Below are 22,946 nucleotides of genomic sequence, written 5' to 3'. Positions count from 1 at the left end.
TGTGATCGGCCGTCCAGTTTGTCCGAAAGATCTAATCGCCTGCCAATGATAGATCGATTTCTAGAAATAGAAATCAATCTACCAAGGGTAGTGTTGATTCGATCCTCGGATCTGCTGCACGGTTCAGCATCGCGTCGCGTCGCGTCTCCAACAATTTAGCTTCATCCCTTTTTAAACAAAATAATTACTTGGCATGACTAATCTAGTTTCTAAGGATGTAAAAGGGAGATCGATGGAACTTGGATTCCATCTATCTCCCTTCGGGTCTCCATTCGCAGCAACCTCCTCGTGGTGAGACCTGGGTAATATTATTTACGTTTAATTAATAATCGTATCGCTCTTAGCTGGGTAATGCAATTATTAATTAAAAACTAAATAATATTAGCAAATTGGCTGCGATCCGCCTTGCATAGGTCATCATGAATATAGAGCTTCTTCGCTAGGTTAGCTTTGATTCTCATTGATTCATCAAAGATTCTAGAGTATTGTCAGACGAGGTATACGAGTGGATCTTTTACCCAATGTATCTTTTCGACCCATTTTTATGGGGTCTCGGACCTCCATTATCATTTTCGTGCTATTTGTAATATTACCAACAGATTTAGAAATGAATTTCAATCCCTGCATAGTCAACTCACATGTATTTATGCACACACTACAGCTGTCAGCCCATCAATGCTAATTCAGTGAATAGTTTGTCAACTGACCACCATCCATGAGAAGAGGGTGCTAAAATCACCCCTGAATTTTCAAGTCGGTATGGCAGTCAGATTGGGCCACGAAAGTCCATAAGGTGTAAGGTCTACTCGTATACATCGTCTGTGGTTCTACAGTAAAAGATACTTTTATATTGTTGAAATTAGTTATGAACCATATGATACATCGAGGTCTGTTTCACAAAATTAGGATCTGGGAAAGCAAACGAACTAATGTTGCAGTGTACTAAATATTTAGTTTGAGGAACTCTAGTCCATTTATTGTTCAATTATATTTAATTCCATTTATCGTTTAATTACAGTTAATCAAATAATACAAAAAATTGATGGTGCCTTAAAACAAAATACGAATAAACTTCCTACACTGAAAAATTCCATTTTCAATCGTTATGAATTAAAGTTAAGTTAAGTCAAATATATAACATTTGATTCTGTGTAACAAATTGATACGGTTATTGAAAAACATAGCGGGAAAAATAGCTAAAAAAAAATAGCGGGATTGAAATTGTTCTTTTACCGTACATTCTATTCGATAAGTGGTATTAATAGTATTGTTACTTTAATTAACACTAACTTGCACCTAGAACGTGGTTTTAATGTAAATATAAATGTTATTTGTGTGTTGTGAAACAAATAAAGTGTCATAAGGTGAAAGAAGATTATCCATTGGGAGAGAAAAGGCTTATTCGTAGAAGACCCAAATGACATCGTAACTACAATAAAATGGGTAAGTATAACATACTACTGCAATAAATATTTGAATGTTTATAAATTTGGTTCATCGACTCTTTTGAAGTATCGAAATATCAACTTGTTGGGCATTGCGCAAAGTACGCCGACAACTTCAGGTGGCGCACGATTTGGTGCACTTCTGTGCAAATAACCTCGTTACACCATCGTTCGAACGGTGGTAAATTTACAAATTTATACAACAAATACATCACGCGTACTGGATTAAATTCCATAGTCATGCTTTTACACGAGTAATTTAACGAATATAGAAATTCCATATACGTAGTTTCGTACGCAGTTAATAAAGATAAGACTTGACGATACGCCGTATTGGATTACAGTGTGAGAGAGACAAATATACACTGCGTTTCTTAACAATACCAATAAAGGAAACACAATAGTTTGTAATGCGTTTACGCACATCGGCAAATACCGCTTGGGTATCAGTGGTGACAGGACCTAACTTAACATGAGGTAAAACTAGGTCTATAAAGATTTTACTTAATACATTTCAGTCTTTAGCATAACATACTCTACAATGGAATCCCACGAAAATGAACAGTACGTTACATTTCCTCTTTCTGGGGTACACGATGGTATACAAGATAATATCATATCTCATGAGGAGATATGTGAACCTGTTGACGAGTGTGCCCTTCAGGAAGGTCTTACAGAAGTATCCGTTACGGATGTCAATTCTGGTATTACAGAGGCACAAGTTGCTGTTGAAATCTTGACAGAACATTCTGATGAGGAAGATGAAAATCGTGTAGTGTATCCAATATATATTAAACAGGAAGAGCAACAGCAATACACATCTGGAGACGATGAATCTATGGCTGTAGAAGCCCTACGACAACTTGGTGGAATGTATCCATGTTTTGATGACAAAAAAGTATCTTGTCCTAATTGCACAAACCTTTTTACACAATCTGAGATGACCAAACATCATACCACATGTACCCCTACTAAATTATCTTGCATGACTTGTGGGGAAAGATTTGAAAGGAAAATGGACTTGAACAATCATATGGTTTGTCATCAAGTGGATCGGCCGCATGCTTGTAGAGCTTGTGGTAATTTATTCCGTTCAAAAAGCAGCTTAAGGTGTCATATGTTAGAAGTACATCAAATAGAAAGACCTCACAAGTGCACAATATGTGGAGCAGATTTTCAGAGGCCTTCCAGTTTATCTAACCATATGAAAATTCACACGTATGTTGCTGGACGTGCCATCATGCAATCACAGGGTAATAGTATATCACAATCCGAAGAAACATTTAGAAAATGGCCAGAAGATATGACTGAATCCCAAAATAACCAAGTGCCATCTTCATCTATACAAACTGTTCAGACTTATGATACAGTTAACTGGACAGTTCCATCTTATAATTTTCACAGTGAACAATCAACAGTAAGTACTATATCCAATCCTCAAGAAAAAATAGACACTCTACATGAGTTTACTGTGATGCCAAATGGAGAAGTTACACAGTTTGAATATACTCAGCAAAGTAATATAAATAACCAAGTCAATCAACAATACAATCTCTCTTTGAACTCATTCAATAATACAGATACAATGGTAAAAGTTGAAACATTATCATATAATAATGAAAATAGAAGAAATTATGTAGGAATTGAAACAAATGGTACAAAGCAACATACTTGTAGACACTGTGGAATTAGTTTTTCGCGCGCAACAGCATTGGTATCTCATGAAAAAATTCATGCATCTAAAAATTGGAACATGCCAATTGAATGTGAATACTGTGATAAACAGTTCCAAGATGGCAATCATTTAGCTACTCATCAAACAACTTGTGCAAAAAAGATAATGCAAAATAATATAGAGCAAGGTACACCTAACAATAAATGGGGTAAACACTCGTGTTCCGATTGCGGTAAAAAATTTACAACTAAACAGAAAATGTTCAGGCATCAATGGATTCACAGAAAGAAAACACATTCCTGTGAGGTATGTGGGACACAGTTTGAAAAACAGAATCAATTGGACGAGCACAGATTATCAGCGCATCCGGGCGATTCTCCGTTTACTTGTACAGAATGTGGTAAAAGTTTTGTATCTCGTCAGGGGCTTTGGGAACATGGTAGAACACATGCTGGAAGTCCTGCCCATTTTCATTGCGACACATGCTCCAAAACATTTTCATCTAGACAGGGTTATTTAATACATCACAGAACTCACACTGGAGAGAGACCATATGGTTGTAAATTTTGTTGGAAAGCATTTAGAGATGGTGGAACATTAAGGAAACATGAACGTATTCACACAGGAGAAAGACCGCATGTTTGTCCTCTGTGTTCAAGGGCATTCAATCAAAAGGTTGTTCTCCGAGAACATGTTCGATGGGTTCATGCAGCCGGGAAAAACGAAACTGAAGTAACTGGACCTCCTTTCTCTTGTCCCATATGCGGTGCTTTGAATCAAGATCGCGATGAATTATGCGCGCATATCGTTAAACATTCTGATCAAATGATAGCAGAAGCAAAAGCTAAAACAAATAATAATGCCCCAAAACCTAAGCCAGTTAAAAAAAAATCAAAAGTATCTCCAACCACTAGCTTGCAAGAAAAACAGGGGGCTGTAAATCGTATGATTTCTAAAGCTGAACAAAATGAAGCACTTTTGTCTATCACAGAGACAGATAAATCAGACGACCAGCAAATTTTAAATGATAAGCAAAATAGTACCTTTCTCGTAGTCACCACGGAAAAACGTAATGAAAATTATATTGCAATATCAGAACTTAAACCTGATAATGTACAATTGATAGTTAATGAAAAACAAGATGAAAATATGCATATTTCACAAACTAATCATAGTCATGGGGACTCCTTAAATATGATCACTATAGATAAACAGAACAATGCAGCTCATGTAGTTTCCATAAAACAAAAAGGAAGCACACTCCATCCTACAACTAATCATAGTGAAATAACTACAATGCATTTAATACAGACTTCAAAACAAAATAATACTTTGCACTTAATATCAAAACAAAACGAATCATTACCTGTTCTAACACTACCAAATCCTCAGGACCATGAAAACTTTTCCAGTCAAATTGCACAAATAAATAATAGCGATATACCTATGGATATGGTAACGCATCATTCAACTAGACAAGATCAAAACGTGAAAGATCACAATGAAATTGGACAAGAATCGTTAATGCAAGAGGGAACATCCCAGACAGCTGTAATACAAGTTGTACAGTATCATCAACACGAAAGCGACGACGGAGACGAATTGGTCTGTGGTATTTGTGGAGAAGATTTTAATGACAAAACTGTGTTGATGGAACATGTTAAGATTCATATATAATTACTGTTAATTTCTTGCTATCCAAGTTTGTGATATTCTTATGCTATTAATGTGACTGTAGGAAATAATGAACTTGAACACTTTTTGCGTTGGAAGAAGAAAATGCTAAATACAGCTATTTAAGTATTATTTCCAACAATAGTAGTAGAGCACCAGTTTTCTATGTGTCCTAAAAACGCACTGATATTAAAACACAGGGAATTTTCGATTATATTTATACATTTTTAATTAACACGTTTTTGATTTATGATTCCCTAAATGCTTTTGCACAGTTAGGTTGTACACTATACATGTGGTTAAATAATGTACATGTATTAAAATAAAATTGGATAGATGAAGATTTATATATTATGCAAAACATATTAATAGTTATGTTGAGGAAAACGAAGAAAAACATATCGTAAAAAAGTAATTTGAGGTTTAAGTAGTTCTGCTTAATGCAGTTTTATAAATTGTTTGGTCTTTTGAATTCATGTATCGATTTATGATACGTAAATTATAACTGAGCCAAATGCCGCATATAATGTAAATTATGAGGTGCAATAAGAAAATAAAGTGCATTTTATTTTCTACGTTTATTTTTTACTTTATATCACACTAAAACATATTTTTTGTTAGTACGTTGATAATTTTCAAGGTATACATTTACGTAACAATTGGCTCTTTTGTGTTTGTATTATCGCGCGCTTTTCCAACACAGAACTGTGAAACAGTCACGTGTTGTTACCGGAACGAAATACAAGTGCGCGTTATTATACGAAACAAACAATTATATTTTGTAAATGTATTTTATAATTGTTATGTGACGTGATTGCATAATTTTAATAACCGATCATCAACGTTCAATCATCTGACAAAGTAAGTATCGATATTTACTAAACAATGAAATAAATACGTTTTACACTCATGTGGTTTTGAATCTTACAAAATATAATATACTTATTTATTTATATTTACAATTCGCATTACGCAATTAACAATATAATGTGAATTATGATGTGTAACGGTTAATATTCCTGATAATTTATAATTTAAGTTAAATGTTAACCTATACTTTGCATTACATTTGTCTCGCCCTTTTGTTACCAGTACGAAAAAGTGTTCAGCTAATGTCTGACGTGTTGTATTTTGAATTGAAACATAAAAGAATACTTTATATAAATGTATCACAATAATATAACAAAAACTGAATTTTAAATATAGTTCATAAGGTGAAAAAGATATATTTTAAAATAACAAAGTTTTAACCTCAATCGTATAACGCGTGGATATCTGAACAAATTAAAGAGGTTATGTAACCATTGCTTCACTTTACCGGTCAAATAATTGTGAAGTAAACAGTACTGAAATAAAATAAGAGAACTTATACGAACTTTTAATCGAAACGCGCAAATATGCCTACATGGAATCAAATTCAAGCTCAACTTCGAAATCCAAACAACCCGGTGGTATTTTTCGACGTGTCTGTGGGTACTACTGAAATTGGTCGAATGATTTTTGAACTTTTCGAAGATGTCTGTCCAAAAACATCTGAAAATTTTCGACAGTTCTGTACAGGAGAATACAGGAAGGATGGTGTACCTTTAGGTTTCAAAGGTGCCATTTTTCACAGAGTCATTAAAGATTTCATGATTCAAGGTGGGGATTTTGTAAATGGCGATGGTACTGGAGTCATAAGCATCTATGGGGGTGGAACATTCCCTGATGAGAATTTTACATTGAAACATGATTCACCTGGATTATTATCTATGGCTAATAGTGGTAAAGACACTAATGGTTGCCAGTTTTTCATCACGTGTGCAAAGTGTAATTTCTTGGATGGTAAACATGTTGTTTTTGGAAGAGTTATTGATGGACTTCTTGTTATGAGAAAAGTGGAGAATGTTCCTACAGGACCAAACAATAAACCAAAAATTCCTGTGACAATATCACAATGTGGACAAATGTAATAGCTAATGTAATATTAATTTATATTTTTATAAAGAATGTACATGTAAAATACAAAAATTTGTATTATATTTTCATAGAGTAAAAATGATGTTCCAATGAAATACCTTTTACCAGTTTGTAAATGTTTACAGGAATTATACTTGAGGAATAATTAGAAGCTATATTGGTAATTAATGATGTCTGTAATTACAGATTCACCCTAAGGCTATCTGTATTTTGTCTTGCCTCTAGGTATCGTATAATTACTTATTAATACAAATTGGCTATCAGGACTTACTTATTGCTACTTAATATCTACTTATACAATTCCAAAAGTTATGAAATTACACTTCCATTAATGAATTGATGATAATACGAAGGTATTAACTGAAACTTCATACACGATGTAGATGAAATCAAATGAAAGAATTTATTGTTTTACGAACTTCGATTTTATTACGTTATTACATACGAGATTTTATTTCGTATTTACATACGAAATAAATATTCCATTTCACAATTTACATGATATTAAGCTGGATAAAAATCCAAACTCGTTTAAAGAATTAATACGATTTATGACTCGGTTCAATTTTTTCGGAGGTGAAACATCCAAAGTGAAGACGCACATATGTACGTACGTACGTGATCTAACTCTATACTTAGTATCGATTGACAATAATTCCAACCGTAAGATTTTAGGTCATTCTTTCATATTCCGATACAACGATCTATTCAGAAACTATTATATATATATATATGTATATATATACATAGACAGTTCTTTCATTAAATAATTTAACGTCGTGTCTCTAAGATACAATCGATGTACTTAACAGTGAGTCTTATTTTTGCACAACTACGTATTAATTTCTAACATGTTTTTAATTGTTACACGAATCGATAAATTGCTTATTCTATGTACAATTATTTCATTTTCATTCCATTCGATACGAAACAATTATTTTAACGTCCCGGGAAATACATCCAACGCATTTACAAAACGATTGCGATTCCCGCGTGTGCGAAACGATGATTTTCGTCGGTGCACAATCACCGTATTCGATCGATTGCGGCATAAATACGAAAATAAAATTCCAGTTGCACTTACGTTGCGTAAAATCGTGCATGGAGTGGCAAATTTTCCTAAACGATTTGCCAACATCTCGTAGAAGGTCCGACATCCTTGGCGAATCGTCAAAAGACATCTACCAGCGTCGCGAACGATCAGTCTGCCGATACTCTACATCAAAAACACTATCGTACATTCGTAACATTCTCAAAGTTATCTACGTCTCTCAAGTCAATCCACCGTTATCAGCACCGCTTCCTGTAAAACAATTATATATTCTCGCAGCTGCGACATGCCAGGCAAGAACGGCCGGTTTCGAGAGCCTTCCCTATCACACAAATCACGAATCGTCCGGATAACATCATCATCGGGATCGTCACGACCTGAAACAACATTACACCGATCATCATCGTCAGCAGCTCACGGCAATGATAGCAACTGGTCCCTCCTCTTGGGCACCGTGAGCTGTGGCGCGGTCTACCTGCTGTTGCAGAAAACGTCTTCCTCAATGGTCTCGACCTGCGAGTTATCGTCAACGACCATGATGGGCGTCGCGCCGTCGTGGAGGCTCGACTTCGAGATGGACCGTTTGTAAACGTCCCTGGTGACGCTTCTGGTGAAGCTGAACTTCCGCACCAGCTTCTTGTCCAAGGCTGCTGGGCTTTTCGGCCCCTTCGCCCGGAACTCGTCCTCCGTGCCCTCGTAATGCGCCAGCATCACCTCCGTCGCGTGTTCCTCGATCACGTCCACGGCGTAATCGATGTCGTCGTCGGTGGCGTTCTCCTTGATCACGCAGAACCTCAGTATATACTTGCCCATCACCCTGGCCGGTATCATGTGAAGTCTACCGGACGCGTTGATGTTCGCCAACAGCTCCTGATTGATCTCGTCGCTCTCCTTCAGTCTGAAGCAAACCAGACCCACCCTGACGTCGTTCGTGATCTCGAACCTTTTGTCCTTCCTCATCAGCGTCTCGAATCGTCTGGCGAGCCTGATGTGATTCCTTATGTACTTCTGAAGCCCGGTGATCCCGTACGATCTCATCACGAACCACAGCTTCAGCGCCCTGAAACGTCTGCTCAAGGGGATGCCCCAGTGACGATAGTCGATCGACTCGCCCGACCTGGCGTGCTGCAAATACAAAGGATCGACGACCAGTGCCGACGTGAGCTTCACCCGATCGCGCACCCAGAGGCAGGAACAATCGAAGTTGACCAATAGCCACTTGTTCGGGTTCGTGTTGAACGAGTCCGCGTGCTCGATGCCGGCCATCAGCGGCCTCATTTCCGGGCAGATGAAGGCGTTTCCGGCGTAGGCGCCGTCCACGTGCAGCCAGACGTTCGGATAGAGTTTGCACACCGGACCGATCTCCACCAGGTTGTCGAATGCGCACGATCCCGTGGTCCCAAACGTGGTGGAGACGAAGAATGGCACCAGACCGTTAGCCACGTCCTCACGGATCGCGGACTCCAGCCGTTTGCCGCGAAGTGAGCCTTTCTCGTCCGGCTCTAGGACGCGAAGCTTCACCAGGCCGATCATCGCTGCCTTTTCCACGCACGAGTGAGCCTCCGTGGAACAGTAGGCCACCAAACGCGGCAGAAAAGCCGAGTCCTCGGTGTTCGGGTCCTGTTCCTTCAGGGTTCGGATCGCTTGGGTGCGTGCCGCCAGCATTGTGACCAGAATACACTCGGAGGCAGACCCTTGTATCACTCCGCCGCCCTTCGAGGTCTTGTGCTCGGCCAGGAACCCCGGCGGAAGGTCTATCGCTTTGGCGTACCAGTCAAGAACGATCGTTTCCAGTTCCGTGCAGGCAGGGCTGGCCGCCCATGAAAACCCTATGCAGCCGATCGCGTCGGACAGCATATCCCCGAGGATCGAGGGGAACGAGTTGCCCGCTGGAAAGTACGCGTGGAATCGTGGATGTTGCCAATGGGTGATCTGGAAAACAACGGGGACCCATTAACGACAGGGGTTGGTCCTATTTGATTTCAAACACACGTAGTTAAAAGGGAAATTCGCCGAGGCCATCTTTAAACCGTGAAACCCAGCGGAAAATTTGTGCAAGGGGCAGATGCCCGACGCATCGATGTCACCGTCTCGAATGCATCTTTACCGAGTTTTAAAGAGATTTTGATCTTCGTTCTCTGATCTGTTGTGTTTTTGCAACGATAGTCTGGGAGGCATTGTAGTAAGCTATTTGCATACATGATTATTTCTATATTTAATATATATATATGTTTTCTTAAAATCACCGTATAACATGAAACATTTTATTTTCATCAAATTTACAGGTCGCTTCTTCGATAATTGTTATACAGAATGGAACATGTAAGATAAGTCACTCAGAGAAGCGTTTATTTTTAAAGATAGAAAAGAATGTGGCAGAAGTTATTTGATTTCATGGAGAACATAGTGTGGTAACGCTTCTTTTGGTTCCAGGTGAAACTGCCGAGGATATTTTAATTTAATATTTAAAAACGTTGAGGGAAATATGTGAAGAACCCACTGCCTTAGGACAATATTCGCTTCGAAACGAATGACAAATTTGTAAAAAATCCAACGATCTTATAACAATTAATAGGTTATATAATAAATTTCGAGATATGGTATTCATGGCCAGATGGCGTTGATAGTTGACGTAACAAAAGAATTAGACTGATTACTTAATTGGTGAACCGTGTCGTTGCGCGTTGATTCACGGTCGCTTTGCTTTTTACTATTTTTTCGTGTTCGCGAATATTATTAACATCGAAAGAGGTCGGAATCGATAATCGAGCCACGGTCGGCACTCACCCCGGGCATTATCTTGCATTCGACGTCTCGCATTATGGCGTCCCATGCCTCCCCTTTCGCTGGCGCCTCCTTGGGCAGAAGGGGCCTCAGGTAGCCGGGGTCCACGTTCGCCGTCACCCTTTTCCCTTCCAGGGTGCGAAGGTACTCGCAGATGTACTCTATCATCTGCTTGCCGCGTACTTGAAACTCATCGATGTTCATGGTAGTCGCCGGCTGGAATAAAATTTCAAGTAAAATGCGTACAATCGAGCACGTATTTGACGAACGTGTACGTGATCGCGACAGTTTTCGGCATCTATTATCGGCACGTGAAATTAAATAAACGTCACTCGCGGAATACGTTGTGACGTAGAAAATAATTTGAACGAAACAGCTTTTGTATTCCCGTCGAACGATTTTGAGACCCAGTGTCCACTGCGAATTTTCTTTAGTGGAGACAGGTATTTATAGTAAATATTTTCTCACTCATTTTCGATATCTCAAAGATAAAACTCCAAAAAGTACAAGGTCCATGAGAATTGGTGGTTTCCACGCGAAATTTTCTAAAAGCTTTGCCGCGTAGCAGTAATTAATGATAACAAAAATAATATACAGGTTTGGTAGATAGAGTGTCGAAAACACGTATGTTCAAATTTTAGTAAATCGTGCGTCTCGAGCAGCTTCGAAATCGATTTTCTCGAAAACGAAACCACGTATGTACAAGGAACTTCTGTTCCGCGTTTCCGATTAATTTGTCCATGTAGAATCACTTGCTTCTAGATTCCGATGCCGATTAGATATGTCGTTTCATCACTGAATACCGCTAGAAAATGCTTTTCTTCATCTCTTTGTCGCTTCGACAACGTTGATCGGGTTGTCATGGGTCCCGAGTGACCCAGCTTCGGTCTCTAGCTACTCTGTATATTTTCGATCGGTTCACTCACTTTTCTCTATTATCGGACGAAAAACTGATCCACTCGATGCTTCGATTAATCGTACGCCGCTGTTCGAATCGTTGTGCGCGACTCGGCTTCGGAGGAAACGCGTAACAGGTACGCCCCGTGTCGTAATAGAGACTGGTAGCACCTGTCAAAGCGCCGGTCAGTTTTATTGCGCGCCTCTTCTTCGTACATCCCTGCTTCACGCGGATAAACTTGAGGCGGTGCTCCGGCGATCGTGAAAAATTTTAATTTACCTGCTTCATTCTAGCCCGCGACGCCGAGCGTCCACCGTGACGGTTATCGAACGTATTGTCGCTCGAAAATGGAGCAACGTCGTTCACCCTCTCGCAGAAACTTTCGCGAGGCATTCGAACTGATCGAATTCTCATCAAATTATAAACATCCGACGGTGTTTCTGAACTCCAGTAATAGACAGTTCAATCCACCTGAAACATTTATATCGCCATTTCTTCGCGTCGAGAAGACGTTGTTAAAGTCCGACGTGTTTCGCGCGTTACTGTTCGACCTGGTTCGCGGAGAACCGCGGGGAAAACATTTTCCACACTACCATGAGCCCTTTTATCGATCGGCCCGAGGATGCTATTTTAATTGTTGAAAAATCGATTCACCCGGCGCGAATCGATCCCGAAAATTTGAACGAAAATTCGCGAGAAGGGTGGCCGGCATCAATGGCGATGCGTCGGGGATGGGGGGTCGGTGCTTGAATAAGCCAGCGTGTTGTCGATGATGCACGGGGAGTAAACTCGCCCCCTTCTCCCCCGTTTATAAATAGACGTTTACTCTTCACCTACATTTACAACACCCCGTAGAGAAGCGGTGACAGGTCACCGCTCAATCTTTGTAACACACACATGCAGACCGGCGTGATCACCATTTTCTCTCGTCGCCACCTTCACGCATGATCTGCTCGCGTCCGTAGCTTTCGAATTGGATTCTCGGCCGAGGGTTGCCGATCGCCGCGTTCGAATTAATTAATTTCACCAGCGACGGGACCCCTTTCTATATTCGAAAACGATTCGCTTAAACGCGAACGCTGATAACGAACCTCCAACCGCGTTACCCAAAACAATTAGTTTCGCTATTAGTGACGAATTGGAATATTAGAGAAAAGAGGAAAAGAAATACTGTCGACGCTTATTTCAGTCAAATTTCGACGTCCCAATTTATGGTATTAGCTCAAAAATAATATCTTACGTATTGAATTAGTAACAGAAGTGAAGAACAAACTTTGTGAAGTTTTATTGTTATTTTTTTTTTTTTTTATAACATATTTCTAAACGTTGTTACGATGTTGTTAAAAGGTCTGTATGATAGTGAAATGTACTTTTTACAGTCCGGAAATATCTTTTTTCGTAAAGATTATGATATTATGGCAATAATTTTATGAACTGAAACCTTGGCTTTTCCAACGTAATAAAAAATTTAGTTCGGTTTTTTAATACGTCAGTCGTGCAGGTGTTAATCTCGAATGATAGCGACTTTATACTATTGGATATTATCGCATCAACCCAATCTTCTGGCAACTCAGTGCATAAAATGCTTATTTTGCAAACGCTATTATACTTATTCGTTTCGTATTTCGTAAACGAAGTCAACTCTTCCAACTTACTTCTTTCACTTGTAGCAAACGTACTCTCTACTTCTAACTTGTACGTATAGATAACTCTGCAAGGCTAGATATGAAGCTAAAAAAGGTATATGTTTAAACATCTTTCCAACTCGGAATATAGACCACTTTTTTTTAATAGACGGTTACCAGAATTTACTATATGTTTCTATATAAAATACCCATAATGTGTTTGCCAGGGATTGCGATATTCTAATTGGAGGAAAGGAATTGTTTCGCCGTCGTAGCGATTCGTTGTGTACCCAATTACTCAACATTCCCCGACGCCATTATGCTTGCGCGCTTTTCGCTTGGCTTAGCATCTTTCGGCGATCACGTACTCGCACGGGACAGTCGTGATATGTTTTGCGTAAACTAATCGAAAGCATGAATTAAAATAGAATTGGATCAATGTCATGGATACTTGGAACATCGAACGCGAAAGAATAAAGAACGTGGCCGAATGAACGAACAGAATCCAGGTGCATCGGTCACCCTAGTGACCCCAACCTTTTCGTTCGTGGGACGAACGGAACTCTTTATGACCTTTTTTTTCATATTCCCGTGACGCGAAAGTTTCCCCATTTTCGTTTCCTTTTTTCTCATTTTTAGCCTAATTTGCGCGCGCGATCGACAACGGCGACCCGTGCTCCGAGGGAACGGTATAATAATCAAGACGACGTTTCTTTACTTCTGAAATCATTTACTATCGACGTAATGCACGTCCTTTGTATATGTATATAGGTGTGTATGTTACAGGTGTGTCCGCGTGGAACATGATTCCGTCGCGATCCAAACAGAGCACATTTATATAAACAGATCGATAAGCAAGTAAAGAAGATGTACTTGTATTTATCGAGCGCCTCCTTCGTTGGCGCGTTTGAGCTACTACGGTCGTCGGGGACGCGAAATTTATTCAACAGCTACTACAAAGTTCGAAAAACCTCTAATAAAAGACGCAACGAGAATTGATGCCTGGGAGACACACACATATCTAAACGAGCCATCGATCGATTTCAACTCCGTTCGTCGTCTGTTTTGCTGAGCAATTCGGGGATGTCCTCGGTCCACCTCCTCGTCGATTACCGTCGGCAGTATCTGTTCGCGAAAATTCCATTTTTGGTAGATGCACTTGAAGAAATCTTAGAAAATAGCTGGACGATTTAAAGATTGGGACGCTTTACGCCCTGCCATTAGGCGATCTTCCGCGAGACGGTGAACCGGAAGGCGATGGCTCGGGGCTGCAACCGTTGCTGCTGCCGCGACGACTTCCGGTACTGCCTGCCTTCAGACGCACCATGGTGTCCAGATGACGGAATCTGAAAGAACTGCCTCGTAAGTCTGTGTCTAAACCGAAACGTGTTCAGGTCAGGAATAAAAATACCTGAGAGACAGTTCGCTCGTATCGGCAGAGTCCTTCGCTTGCATCAAGTAGGCCAATGGCCACGATATCCACGAACGTCTGAAACCACAGACATTGGATCAGTGATTTTACCTAATGAGTGATTTTTCCTACAGTAAAGTGTTGGAGTCTTACGACGCGGGATGAGGATTCGATCCAATGCCACCGATCGTTGCCTGCGTGTCCAATTTCGCGCCCGTCCTGTTCGGGGTTTTCGTAAATCCTGGCTGAATCGCAGGATCGGACACCATGCGGACGAAGAAGGACCTCCTCTGCTCCAAGGTGGCTTTCCTCTTCTTCTCGCGGATGTCTGCCAGCTCGTCCATTACGTCCTGTAATTTAACAAGAAAACATGAGTACTTTGAAGATCCTTAGAATCTGGAACAAGAAGGATCGTCTTGCTCACCTTGGACTCCAGTATTTCGGCCAGATAGTCCGTTATGATGCTCCACGCTATGTCTACAATAAACAGAAAATCGAAAGTTAATGCACGTAAAAATTGCGACAAAGGAGCAAAGAGATTACACACCGACGTCATTGCCAGTGGCATTTGGCGCAGCCAGCGCGAAACGAATCGTAAAGCGTTGATTCACTCTCGCTGGCACCATGTGCAGTTTCCCGGAATCGTTGATAGTGCTCAGGAGCTTTTGGTTCAGTTTGTCGGTGCCTTTGGCGCGAAAGCACACCAATCCCAGCTAAAATACCAAAGTAAATCGTGTATAGAATCGATACCGATGGTAGTACATCGCAAAGATCGTGTGGCGTGGCTCACCACAACTTCGTTGCAAACTTCGAATCTCGAGTCCTTCTTAACCAGGGCCTCGAACCTTTTCGCCAACTCGATGTGGTTACGGATGTAGGCCTGCAAGCCAGATATCCCGTAATTTCTCATAACAAACCACAGTTTCAGGGAGCGAAATCGACGACTCAGCGGTATGCTCCAATGTCTGTAAAGTTAAAAATTAATTTTGGGAAACGGTAGCTTGTATTGTAATTGTACCAAGAATGATTGTATTATTTCCTTTAGAAAAATGTGATAAAAGTATTCGATACCAAGAGTGGAAACTTCAAATTTCAGAATAGAAGTGGATTTAAATAGACCGTTAGAAACAGAGAAGGCTCAATCGAAGAAACTGAAGTGCTATGGGTATATAAAATCTGACCAAAAGAGCACTCCAAGCGTCACCTGTAATCAATGGCCGTGTCCGCATGAGTGTGCTGAAGATAAAGCGGATCGACAACGAGCGCGCTGGTCAGCTTGAACCTGTCCCGGACCCAGAGGCAGGAACAGTCGAAGTTCGTCAATAGGAATTTATTGGTGTTCGTATTGAAGGAGTCCGCGTACTCGATGCCAGCCATCAGATACTTGAGCTCCGGGCAGATGAAAGCATTTCCCGCGTACGCTGCGTCCACGTGCAACCACACCTGCAAAGAGGAATCTTAACCCTTCTGAAAGAAGAACGATCGAGGACTGATCGTACGCCTGGATATTTTTTGCAGACTGGCCCTATCTCCTTGAGGTTGTCGAAGGAACAGCAAGCGGTCGTCCCGAGTGTCGTGGAGACGAAGAAGGGGATGTATCCCTCGGTTGTGTCAGCCTCGATTGCCTGACGATTATCAAAGAGTTGTTAAAATATGATCGATACCATTTTCAGCGTTTTTTAATATGCAATCACTTGGCCCGCAGTCTGCGAAGATTACAAAGAGAATTTTGTATAGCTCGTCACGGTACCTGACGCAAAGTTTCACCGCGAAGCACGCTCTTCTCGTCGGGCTCCAGAATTCGCAGCTTCACAAAGCAGATCATCGCGTCTTTCTCGACGGAGCTGTGACTCTCTCGGCTGCAGTAAGCCATCAGCTTCCCGAGAAGGGCAGTTTCGTCCAAGTGTGCATGAGCTGGCGACTCCTTGAGCCTCGCGATCGCCTGCGCCCTTGCCGCCAGCATGCACACCAGGATGCATTCTGAAGCTGAGCCCTGTGGTACGATTCGCGAGAAAGAAAATTGTTAAATATTCCGTTTGACGAGGATCGTTTTATAAGAGACCGAAAGGCAACTTTGGCTATGCAGATTGAAAATTAAATTTTGAACTAAAATGAAATTCTCTTTGGTTACCTTATGAGAATATTACAGCAGCGTCTGTGTAAAATAGTTCGTTATCTAATGCATTTTTTATTAAACTTCAACGTTTCGACCTGAACGTAGGAACGTGATTGCAAAAAATGTTCCAATTTTGAAGGAATAATCCATAAAAGGGAAACACAGAGTTGAGATTTTACCTGTATTACACCCCCTCCCTTACTGCCAGGGTTAAAGTAGAGGAAGTCCGTCGGTAGACCGATGGCTTTGCCTGAAATTCAGATGATATTTTGAATGTTCGAGCGAACCGTTTCCCAAGATTTACGATCAATTCGAAGGAGCTGAATTACCGAACCAATCGCAGACTATCGTCTCGAGCTCCGTGCAGGCTGGACTGGCCGCCTAGAACAAATAAGAAGTCAAAATCCACGGTTGATTGGACAAACGAATCGCCGATCGATCAGTCAAGTTTGACAGAGTAATTATCCGAGCATAAAAGAATCATTTTTCTCTAAGGAATCTCCGGCTCACCCATGAGAATCCAATGCAACCTATGGCGTCCGATAGCATATCGCCAAGAATAGATGGAAACGAATTTCCGGCCGGGAAGTACGCGTGGAACCTCGGATGTTGCCAGTGGGTGATCTGCAACAAATGGTCCCTCGAGTTCTGGACATCGAATTTTTATAAAAAATTCTAAACAACCGGTTTTCTTCGCTTACTCCGGGCATGATTTTTGACTCTACGTCCTTCATAATGTCCTCCCAGGCCTCGGGCTGCTGGGGTGGCTCCGAGGGTAGCAACGGTCTCAAATATCCGGGTCCAACGTCCGGTGTTACTCTTCGGTTGTGGATATTGCTCATAAACTCGCAAATATATTCCACCATCTCCTTGCCGCGCGCACGGAACTCCTGAATATCCATGGTGGTCCGTTTCACTTCCTACGAGCGGGTACCTTCTGACCAAATTACATATCATTTACTCGCACGATTTTTAAACTTTCAACCAGGAACCGCGAAATTCTTGGACTTTAACGAATTACCTAACACTGATCTTACTTCGTCACTTTACTCTCGACACTGAAGACTTCCGGTGGCCCTCGTCCTGTTCACTGCAGGCACAGGCACTGTTTTCCTGATAACAAAAATTAGCGATCGCTCGAATCGTAAATCGTTGGAGGGAATTTCGTCGTCCCCGGTGCGTCGTCCTACCTGTTGCTAGTCACAGCGAGGAGGATTGCGCGTCCGATCGGTCCACGTTGTACGAGCCACGACCGAACAATCCCGAGTTTCGCTTATCAGCGCGGATATATCGAGGATCCCGGCAGCGAGAAGTCTTGGACTCGTGCGCAAACGCGTCCTTCCACGAGGATCTTCCTCGCGGAACCCCGTCGAAAGGACGAGCGGGAGAGGTGGGTGGATCTATGCACGGTCCGGGACAATTTCCGTCAAGGGGATGCTTGAAATAGACACGCGGGAAGTCATCGTCTGGCCGAGCCATCGCGAGCTCATTTTTGTCGTTCCTTGCGGAACTTTAACGACCGTCACGGCCACCGTGCGACGATCTTACCGGTTATAATACCGCTTTCGATCCGCCACGATTCCCCGTAATATCCGTCGTAAACGACGAGATCTCGCTATCGTGAAGCGACTTCGACGAAAGTGGCTCGCGGAACTTCATTATTCGTCGAGTCCCACCCTGATTCTATCGCGCAGAGACGCAAAGAAGAGAATTAAGAGTACACGTTACGCGATGAAATAAGCAAGGAGGGTAGCCCAAACGTTGAATCATCGAAAAATTCCACGAAGTCGTGACCAGGGGAGGGATCTCGAGGGCTGAACTTCGATCGACACGGAATTCTGTTCTCTTCGACGAGGAAACTTCTCGAAACGGTTCTTCGTCGTTCATTCGCGACCGAGGCGTTGAGCATCTTCGGTACGAAAGAGTTGGCCACTCGAACAAATTGGAAACGGTGCTTCCAGCAGCAACCCGCGATGGTTTATTACGGTGGGAAAAGAGCGCGTAGGCATCGTTAAGAAGGTGTCAGACGCAGAATGTCTCCGCTACTCGGGCTCCCGCTGTTGATGATGGTACACCGAAAGCGGTCGGAATCCTTGACCTTTTCCCCGCTTTTTTCTTTTTTTTTTTTTTGCAGAAACCGCAGCACATTAACGATATCTTCGCATCGTCGACTCGAAATTAGATTCTTTCGTTCCCCGGATCGATGCGAAAGCGACCAACAAAAAAGTACCCTTCGAGAACGCGACACTTGAAACTTGTTCACCGACGGTGAGCAACGTGGCTCTAGAATCGGACGAGCCACCGACTACCCCTTTTATCGTTCAACTCGGTTCTTTAAATATCGGTTAGGGGTTTCGAGAGTCACTATTTAACGATGCAGACTCGGTGACCACGACTACCTGTGACCACACGCTAGACACGTAGATGCGAAAGAACGATATAGGCCAAATAATGATTTCTGCCTAGGTGCGGAACTAGGGGTAGTTCCATGGAAGTTTACGGTTAAATGTTTAAATGGAATCGATCGCCTCGTGGATGTCACTGTCTGCTAACGAAGTTTAGGGCTACGTGTATAATGGATAGAAAATTTATAACGCCTGTAATTTCGAATTATAATTCACAAGATTTATTATAGGGTTATAGCATAATACCTGCCTCGTTACGGTGTCCAGAGACTTAATACGCCGTCTTCAAAGCCGGTATACGTACACCCTTCGTGAAGAAAGAACCGTGTCGTTCGTGATAAACAAGGTTTTATCGGTCTACTGGAAACAGAAATAATAGGAGGGATGGATATGGTTCGACCAGTAGAAAGGTCGGTTCGAAAAGGAATTTCGACTTATATTGGGTCAGACGTTCTAGGCCGGTCCACGTATGTCTGATCCTAAGCAAAAATTACTCGACACTGTCCACATTCTACTTCAGGCATGTAAAACGCGCGGTCCAGTTGACCTTATTATGAGCATTATTATTTGCTCGGTCTTTTAACGGGTTCACTGTTACCCCATTTGTTCAAATCATAATGCCAAGAATAGAAATATTCAATAATTCAATGGTGTTCAGTTGTTGTTCCTTCACTGATGTTATAAAATATTTTTGAGAGCTCGAGTCTCCCGTTTCTTGGGACTGTAGACGCGCCTCAGGAATTATTTAACCGATCGATTTGAAATTTAGTGCACATGTAGAATAGATGTCTATTTGTAGACCTCGCTAGTCTACTGGTAGATAAATTTTTTATTTTTTAGTGCTCAGGCTCTAGACTCCCGATAGCCGAGCCATCGTCTTCGACCCTCGCCACGCCTCTTCCGATTCTTCCATAATATCCACGGAGTCCTCGAATTAGTGTAACGAACTCGAAAGTAGCCAGTGGCAAGGCTGTTCGTCGGGCGGTTCGTGCCGCGAGAGGTGAAACGACGCCCTTTAGGGATAAAAACGTTCATAATGCTGGAATGCAGAGGCGAGGGACTGCCAGGGGTGCTTAATAATGCAATATGGCGTCTTAGCGTCGCGGCGCTATGCCGGCTATGCCGCATACCACCACCATATACGCCTACACAGCGACCCCCTTACGCCCCTTGGAAGAAGCCACCAGAGGGGGGTGTACCGTGCAATCGAATGCTGATTGGAAAATATCGATGCGGCTTTCCGCAACGAGGAACCCTCCCCCGACCGTCAGGTGCTTTTTCCAAGCTCGCCTCGGAATTCCAGAAATTATATCGGACGCCAACTTTCGAGGAACGTCCCACTTCCTGCGCTACCGATATTAATTGATCATCATCGAAAGAAGACTCATAGGAGTCGCGGTTGTCGAAGAGTCGTTCAAACGATCTCGATACCGTCTGATCTTACAAAGAAAACTATTCTCATTTAGAATTTCAAGTTTGTAATATCTTGTAAAAGAACTCGACCACCCTCCAGAGACCCTCGTCTCAGACTTTATTAAGATTTATACCTGCATCATCGTCAGAAGGAAATTGTCACTGAATCGACCGAAAAACAAAAGAGTCAAAATTGAAGATCAAGTTCAACGACCCTAGCGATCCACAAAGATTTAAGTTCACACCATGATGAAGGAACCTTCCTTAGGCAGAACCTTCTGTGCAAGACTGTACAAGGTCGATCCAAGTGCCATGAATGGTTCTGGTGGTGCTTGCGAACTCGTGACCTACTGGTAGAGAGACGTGGTCTCTCTCTCTCACTTGAACCTTAGACCATTCCTGCTATTATTTTTCGAAGAAACCCGAGGAAGATCGCCAAGATTATTCACGAAGTCAATATTCCAAACCAAGAACGATTAACATTGCCCGATTTCGTTCTTTCAGATGGGTAGGTCAAAGTTGAAGGGAAAGAAATGGACGAGAAACTTGGAGGACGAGCCAGTAGACTCGGGAGTACCGATACCGAATTTACCGGCGAAGTTTCTTCTGATGCACGTACGTTACACTATGACAAAGGACCGATAAGCAGGAATTTCGATATTCGAGCGTAGCTTTTCAGGTGAAAAGCGGCACGAAGATCAGAAATGTTCTTGGACACGCGCTGAAAGAGTTTCCAAATTACGGGAGCGTCGTGTGGACCGCGGCAGGCCAGGGGGTTGGAAAGGCCATTTCTTGCGCGGAACTGTTTAAGAAGAAGCACGAAGGACTGCATCAGATCACGAGATTACGTTACGTTCGGTCAGTCGTAGAAACGGGAATCGACGGAGATGCATTTTTATTTGCAATTAACCGGAGTGTGAGTTGCAGGTCAAAGAAGTCCGAAGCGGAGAACAGAAATGGCGCGAACACGGATACTCGCCACGTGCCGGAAATACACATTTTACTGGCGAAAGAAATAAAAGATACGTCCGAGTCTAGGTATGATGAACATCTTCTTACTTTCGATGTCGGTTTACAGTGGTTTTTCATCGTCGCGTGCGAATATAGTTATCAGGCGCCCGACGATCGCGGAGAATTCGTGAACGGCGAAGAAATGGAAAACACGAGGAAAGGTAGGGGACACGAGGCTGGTGGTAATGCGACCTGCATCGACGCCGAGGAATTCGCGGCAATGGGATTGAGAATCGGTCAGAAAAGACCAAAGAAAGAGCATCAGGCGGAAGCGTCGTCGAGGAAAAATAAAAAACGGAGAAACAATGATCGATAACGAAAGACAGAAGAATATTGAGCGTCGTTGTAAGAAATTAAAAATAATTTAAAATGCCCTATTGACGAGAATAACAAGTGTTCCTTTAATACAACCGTCTCCTCTGAAAGTATTATTGCACTTTAAAATATTGCAGAGTATTCTAACGTTTGTAAACGGTGTACAAAAATAGAACGAACGTTCGTATTAAGTAGAAAGTTTATTCCTTGTCGGTACATACACATTCGTTACAGAAGTAATCGCACAACGATATATTCCTGTCGTCTCGGTCTCTCCGTTAATGAACGTACATTTTTCAGTTCTTATTTACAAATCATATATACAATGGTCCAATAAGCGTGCAAAAACATCGAAAACTATACGTAATACATAGTACGATCATTGAAGTGCCTTCTGTGAAAATTCACTTGCAAACCGTAGTAGTGCACATTACGATTTCAATAACAGTAAATTAAATTAAACAACCCGTATCGAGCAGCCTTTGAGTATTTGTTATTCAAAAGCTACTTAGCATAAGTTAAATAAATTAAACTGTTTAAGAAGTTTTGGTTGCATCTTTGTATCCATCATTGGTGAAACTGGGAGACAGGATACTTTACAATTTTCTGAACGCTCTTTAGTAACATTGTATCAAATTCTTACAAGCTTACAAAAATCTCTTTAATCGAAACAAAAGACTGTAGATATGACAGTACATTTGATTCTTTTAATTTTACATTAATCGCTGATGAGGGCTATCTATTTAGAGCTTATGTATTCGGCAGTGACGTGGATAATTATCCGGCATTAATATTGCTTTGCTCGGTAAAAGGATCGGAGAATACATTTAACTGTGTGTATTCAGTGACAGTAACAACGAGTACTTGTATTCCCCAATTTTATCTGTTTAAATGCGAGAGCCCCGACAATGTGGCAGGACTGCAATCGTTTCTCTTACATCTAACACTTCAGACAATAAAAATGTAACTTCTTTGAATTAGTAACAATAAGAGAAAAATCCAACATTTTGGATTTATTAACACGAGAAATAAATATGACATAATTAAGCATACTACTACATTTATTACCATCACTGCCATTAGTGTGCTATATAACAGTTTATCTAATATGATTACGTTATTGCGATTATGATTATATCGTGAATTGTTTATATTGTAATAGAT

General features: G+C 41.6%; 5 protein-coding genes across 7 annotated transcripts; 3 read left to right on the top strand and 2 right to left on the bottom strand.

Moving 5' to 3' along the window:
- The first annotated feature begins 1,356 nt into the window (after positions 1-1,356).
- Rpp25 (ribonuclease P protein subunit Rpp25) lies at positions 1,357-22,943 on the top strand. 2 transcript variants are annotated; one of them, XM_076770946.1, is made up of 5 exons: positions 1,357-1,443; positions 20,961-21,071; positions 21,136-21,314; positions 21,384-21,494; positions 21,564-22,943. In XM_076770946.1, the coding sequence occupies exons 2-5, from the start codon at positions 20,961-20,963 to the stop codon at positions 21,781-21,783; spliced, it is 621 nt and encodes a 206-aa protein (XP_076627061.1). In that variant the 5' UTR covers positions 1,357-1,443; the 3' UTR covers positions 21,784-22,943. The 2 variants fall into 2 exon arrangements, with proteins under 2 accessions (XP_076627061.1, XP_076627060.1); XM_076770945.1 differs by lacking the exon at positions 1,357-1,443 and adding an exon at positions 5,530-5,655.
- Positions 1,577-5,332, top strand: LOC143344686 (uncharacterized). The gene has a single exon (XM_076770967.1). The coding sequence runs from the start codon at positions 1,987-1,989 to the stop codon at positions 4,795-4,797; it is 2,811 nt and encodes a 936-aa protein (XP_076627082.1). The 5' UTR covers positions 1,577-1,986; the 3' UTR covers positions 4,798-5,332.
- LOC143344272 (peptidyl-prolyl cis-trans isomerase H) lies at positions 5,728-6,826 on the top strand. The gene has a single exon (XM_076770156.1). It carries the CDS (start codon positions 6,192-6,194, stop codon positions 6,744-6,746), a length of 555 nt encoding a protein of 184 aa, XP_076626271.1. The 5' UTR covers positions 5,728-6,191; the 3' UTR covers positions 6,747-6,826.
- On the bottom strand, positions 7,247-11,834 carry LOC143344446 (tyrosine decarboxylase). 2 transcript variants are annotated; one of them, XM_076770502.1, is made up of 4 exons: positions 11,515-11,834; positions 10,592-10,804; positions 8,280-9,736; positions 7,247-8,181 (listed from the first exon to the last, which is right to left on the bottom strand). In XM_076770502.1, the coding sequence occupies exons 2-4, from the start codon at positions 10,790-10,792 to the stop codon at positions 8,175-8,177; spliced, it is 1,665 nt and encodes a 554-aa protein (XP_076626617.1). In that variant the 5' UTR covers positions 10,793-10,804; positions 11,515-11,834; the 3' UTR covers positions 7,247-8,174. The 2 variants fall into 2 exon arrangements, with proteins under 2 accessions (XP_076626617.1, XP_076626618.1); XM_076770503.1 differs by lacking the exon at positions 11,515-11,834 and having other exon boundaries at positions 10,592-10,993.
- Positions 13,891-17,936, bottom strand: LOC143344271 (aromatic-L-amino-acid decarboxylase). The gene is made up of 15 exons (XM_076770155.1): positions 17,829-17,936; positions 17,676-17,751; positions 17,340-17,572; positions 17,149-17,262; positions 16,968-17,019; positions 16,818-16,888; positions 16,273-16,515; positions 16,022-16,147; positions 15,727-15,965; positions 15,313-15,487; positions 15,070-15,235; positions 14,947-14,999; positions 14,676-14,872; positions 14,523-14,600; positions 13,891-14,457 (listed from the first exon to the last, which is right to left on the bottom strand). Exons 3-15 carry the CDS (start codon positions 17,538-17,540, stop codon positions 14,319-14,321), a joined length of 1,854 nt encoding a protein of 617 aa, XP_076626270.1. The 5' UTR covers positions 17,541-17,572; positions 17,676-17,751; positions 17,829-17,936; the 3' UTR covers positions 13,891-14,318.
- Positions 22,944-22,946: the final 3 nt, after the last annotated feature.

Source organism: Colletes latitarsis, chromosome 8, assembly GCF_051014445.1.
Source record: "Colletes latitarsis isolate SP2378_abdomen chromosome 8, iyColLati1, whole genome shotgun sequence".
NCBI lineage: Eukaryota > Metazoa > Arthropoda > Insecta > Hymenoptera > Colletidae > Colletes > Colletes latitarsis.
This window is presented reverse-complemented; position numbering and strand designations above follow the sequence as displayed.

Excerpts from the sequence above, each read along its gene's own strand:
- LOC143344686 (XM_076770967.1), top strand. The coding sequence starts at position 1,987 with ATGGAATCCCACGAAAATGAACAGTACGTTACATTTCCTCTTTCTGGG.
- LOC143344272 (XM_076770156.1), top strand. The coding sequence starts at position 6,192 with ATGCCTACATGGAATCAAATTCAAGCTCAACTTCGAAATCCAAACAAC.
- LOC143344446 (XM_076770502.1), bottom strand. The coding sequence starts at position 10,792 with ATGAACATCGATGAGTTTCAAGTACGCGGCAAGCAGATGATAGAGTAC. Across the intron at positions 9,737-10,591 it reads AATGCAAGATAATGCCCGGG|ATCACCCATTGGCAACATCC; the intron begins GTGAGTGCCGAC and ends GTTGTTTTCCAG.
- LOC143344271 (XM_076770155.1), bottom strand. The coding sequence starts at position 17,540 with ATGGATATTCAGGAGTTCCGTGCGCGCGGCAAGGAGATGGTGGAATAT. Across the intron at positions 15,966-16,021 it reads TCTGCAAAAAATATCCAGGC|GTGTGGTTGCACGTGGACGC; the intron begins GTACGATCAGTC and ends TCCTCTTTGCAG. Across the intron at positions 15,236-15,312 it reads AAGTTTGCAACGAAGTTGTG|CTGGGATTGGTGTGCTTTCG; the intron begins GTGAGCCACGCC and ends TTGGTATTTTAG.
- Rpp25 (XM_076770946.1), top strand. The coding sequence starts at position 20,961 with ATGGGTAGGTCAAAGTTGAAGGGAAAGAAATGGACGAGAAACTTGGAG. Across the intron at positions 21,072-21,135 it reads CGAAGTTTCTTCTGATGCAC|GTGAAAAGCGGCACGAAGAT; the intron begins GTACGTTACACT and ends GTAGCTTTTCAG. Across the intron at positions 21,315-21,383 it reads ACGAGATTACGTTACGTTCG|GTCAAAGAAGTCCGAAGCGG; the intron begins GTCAGTCGTAGA and ends TGTGAGTTGCAG.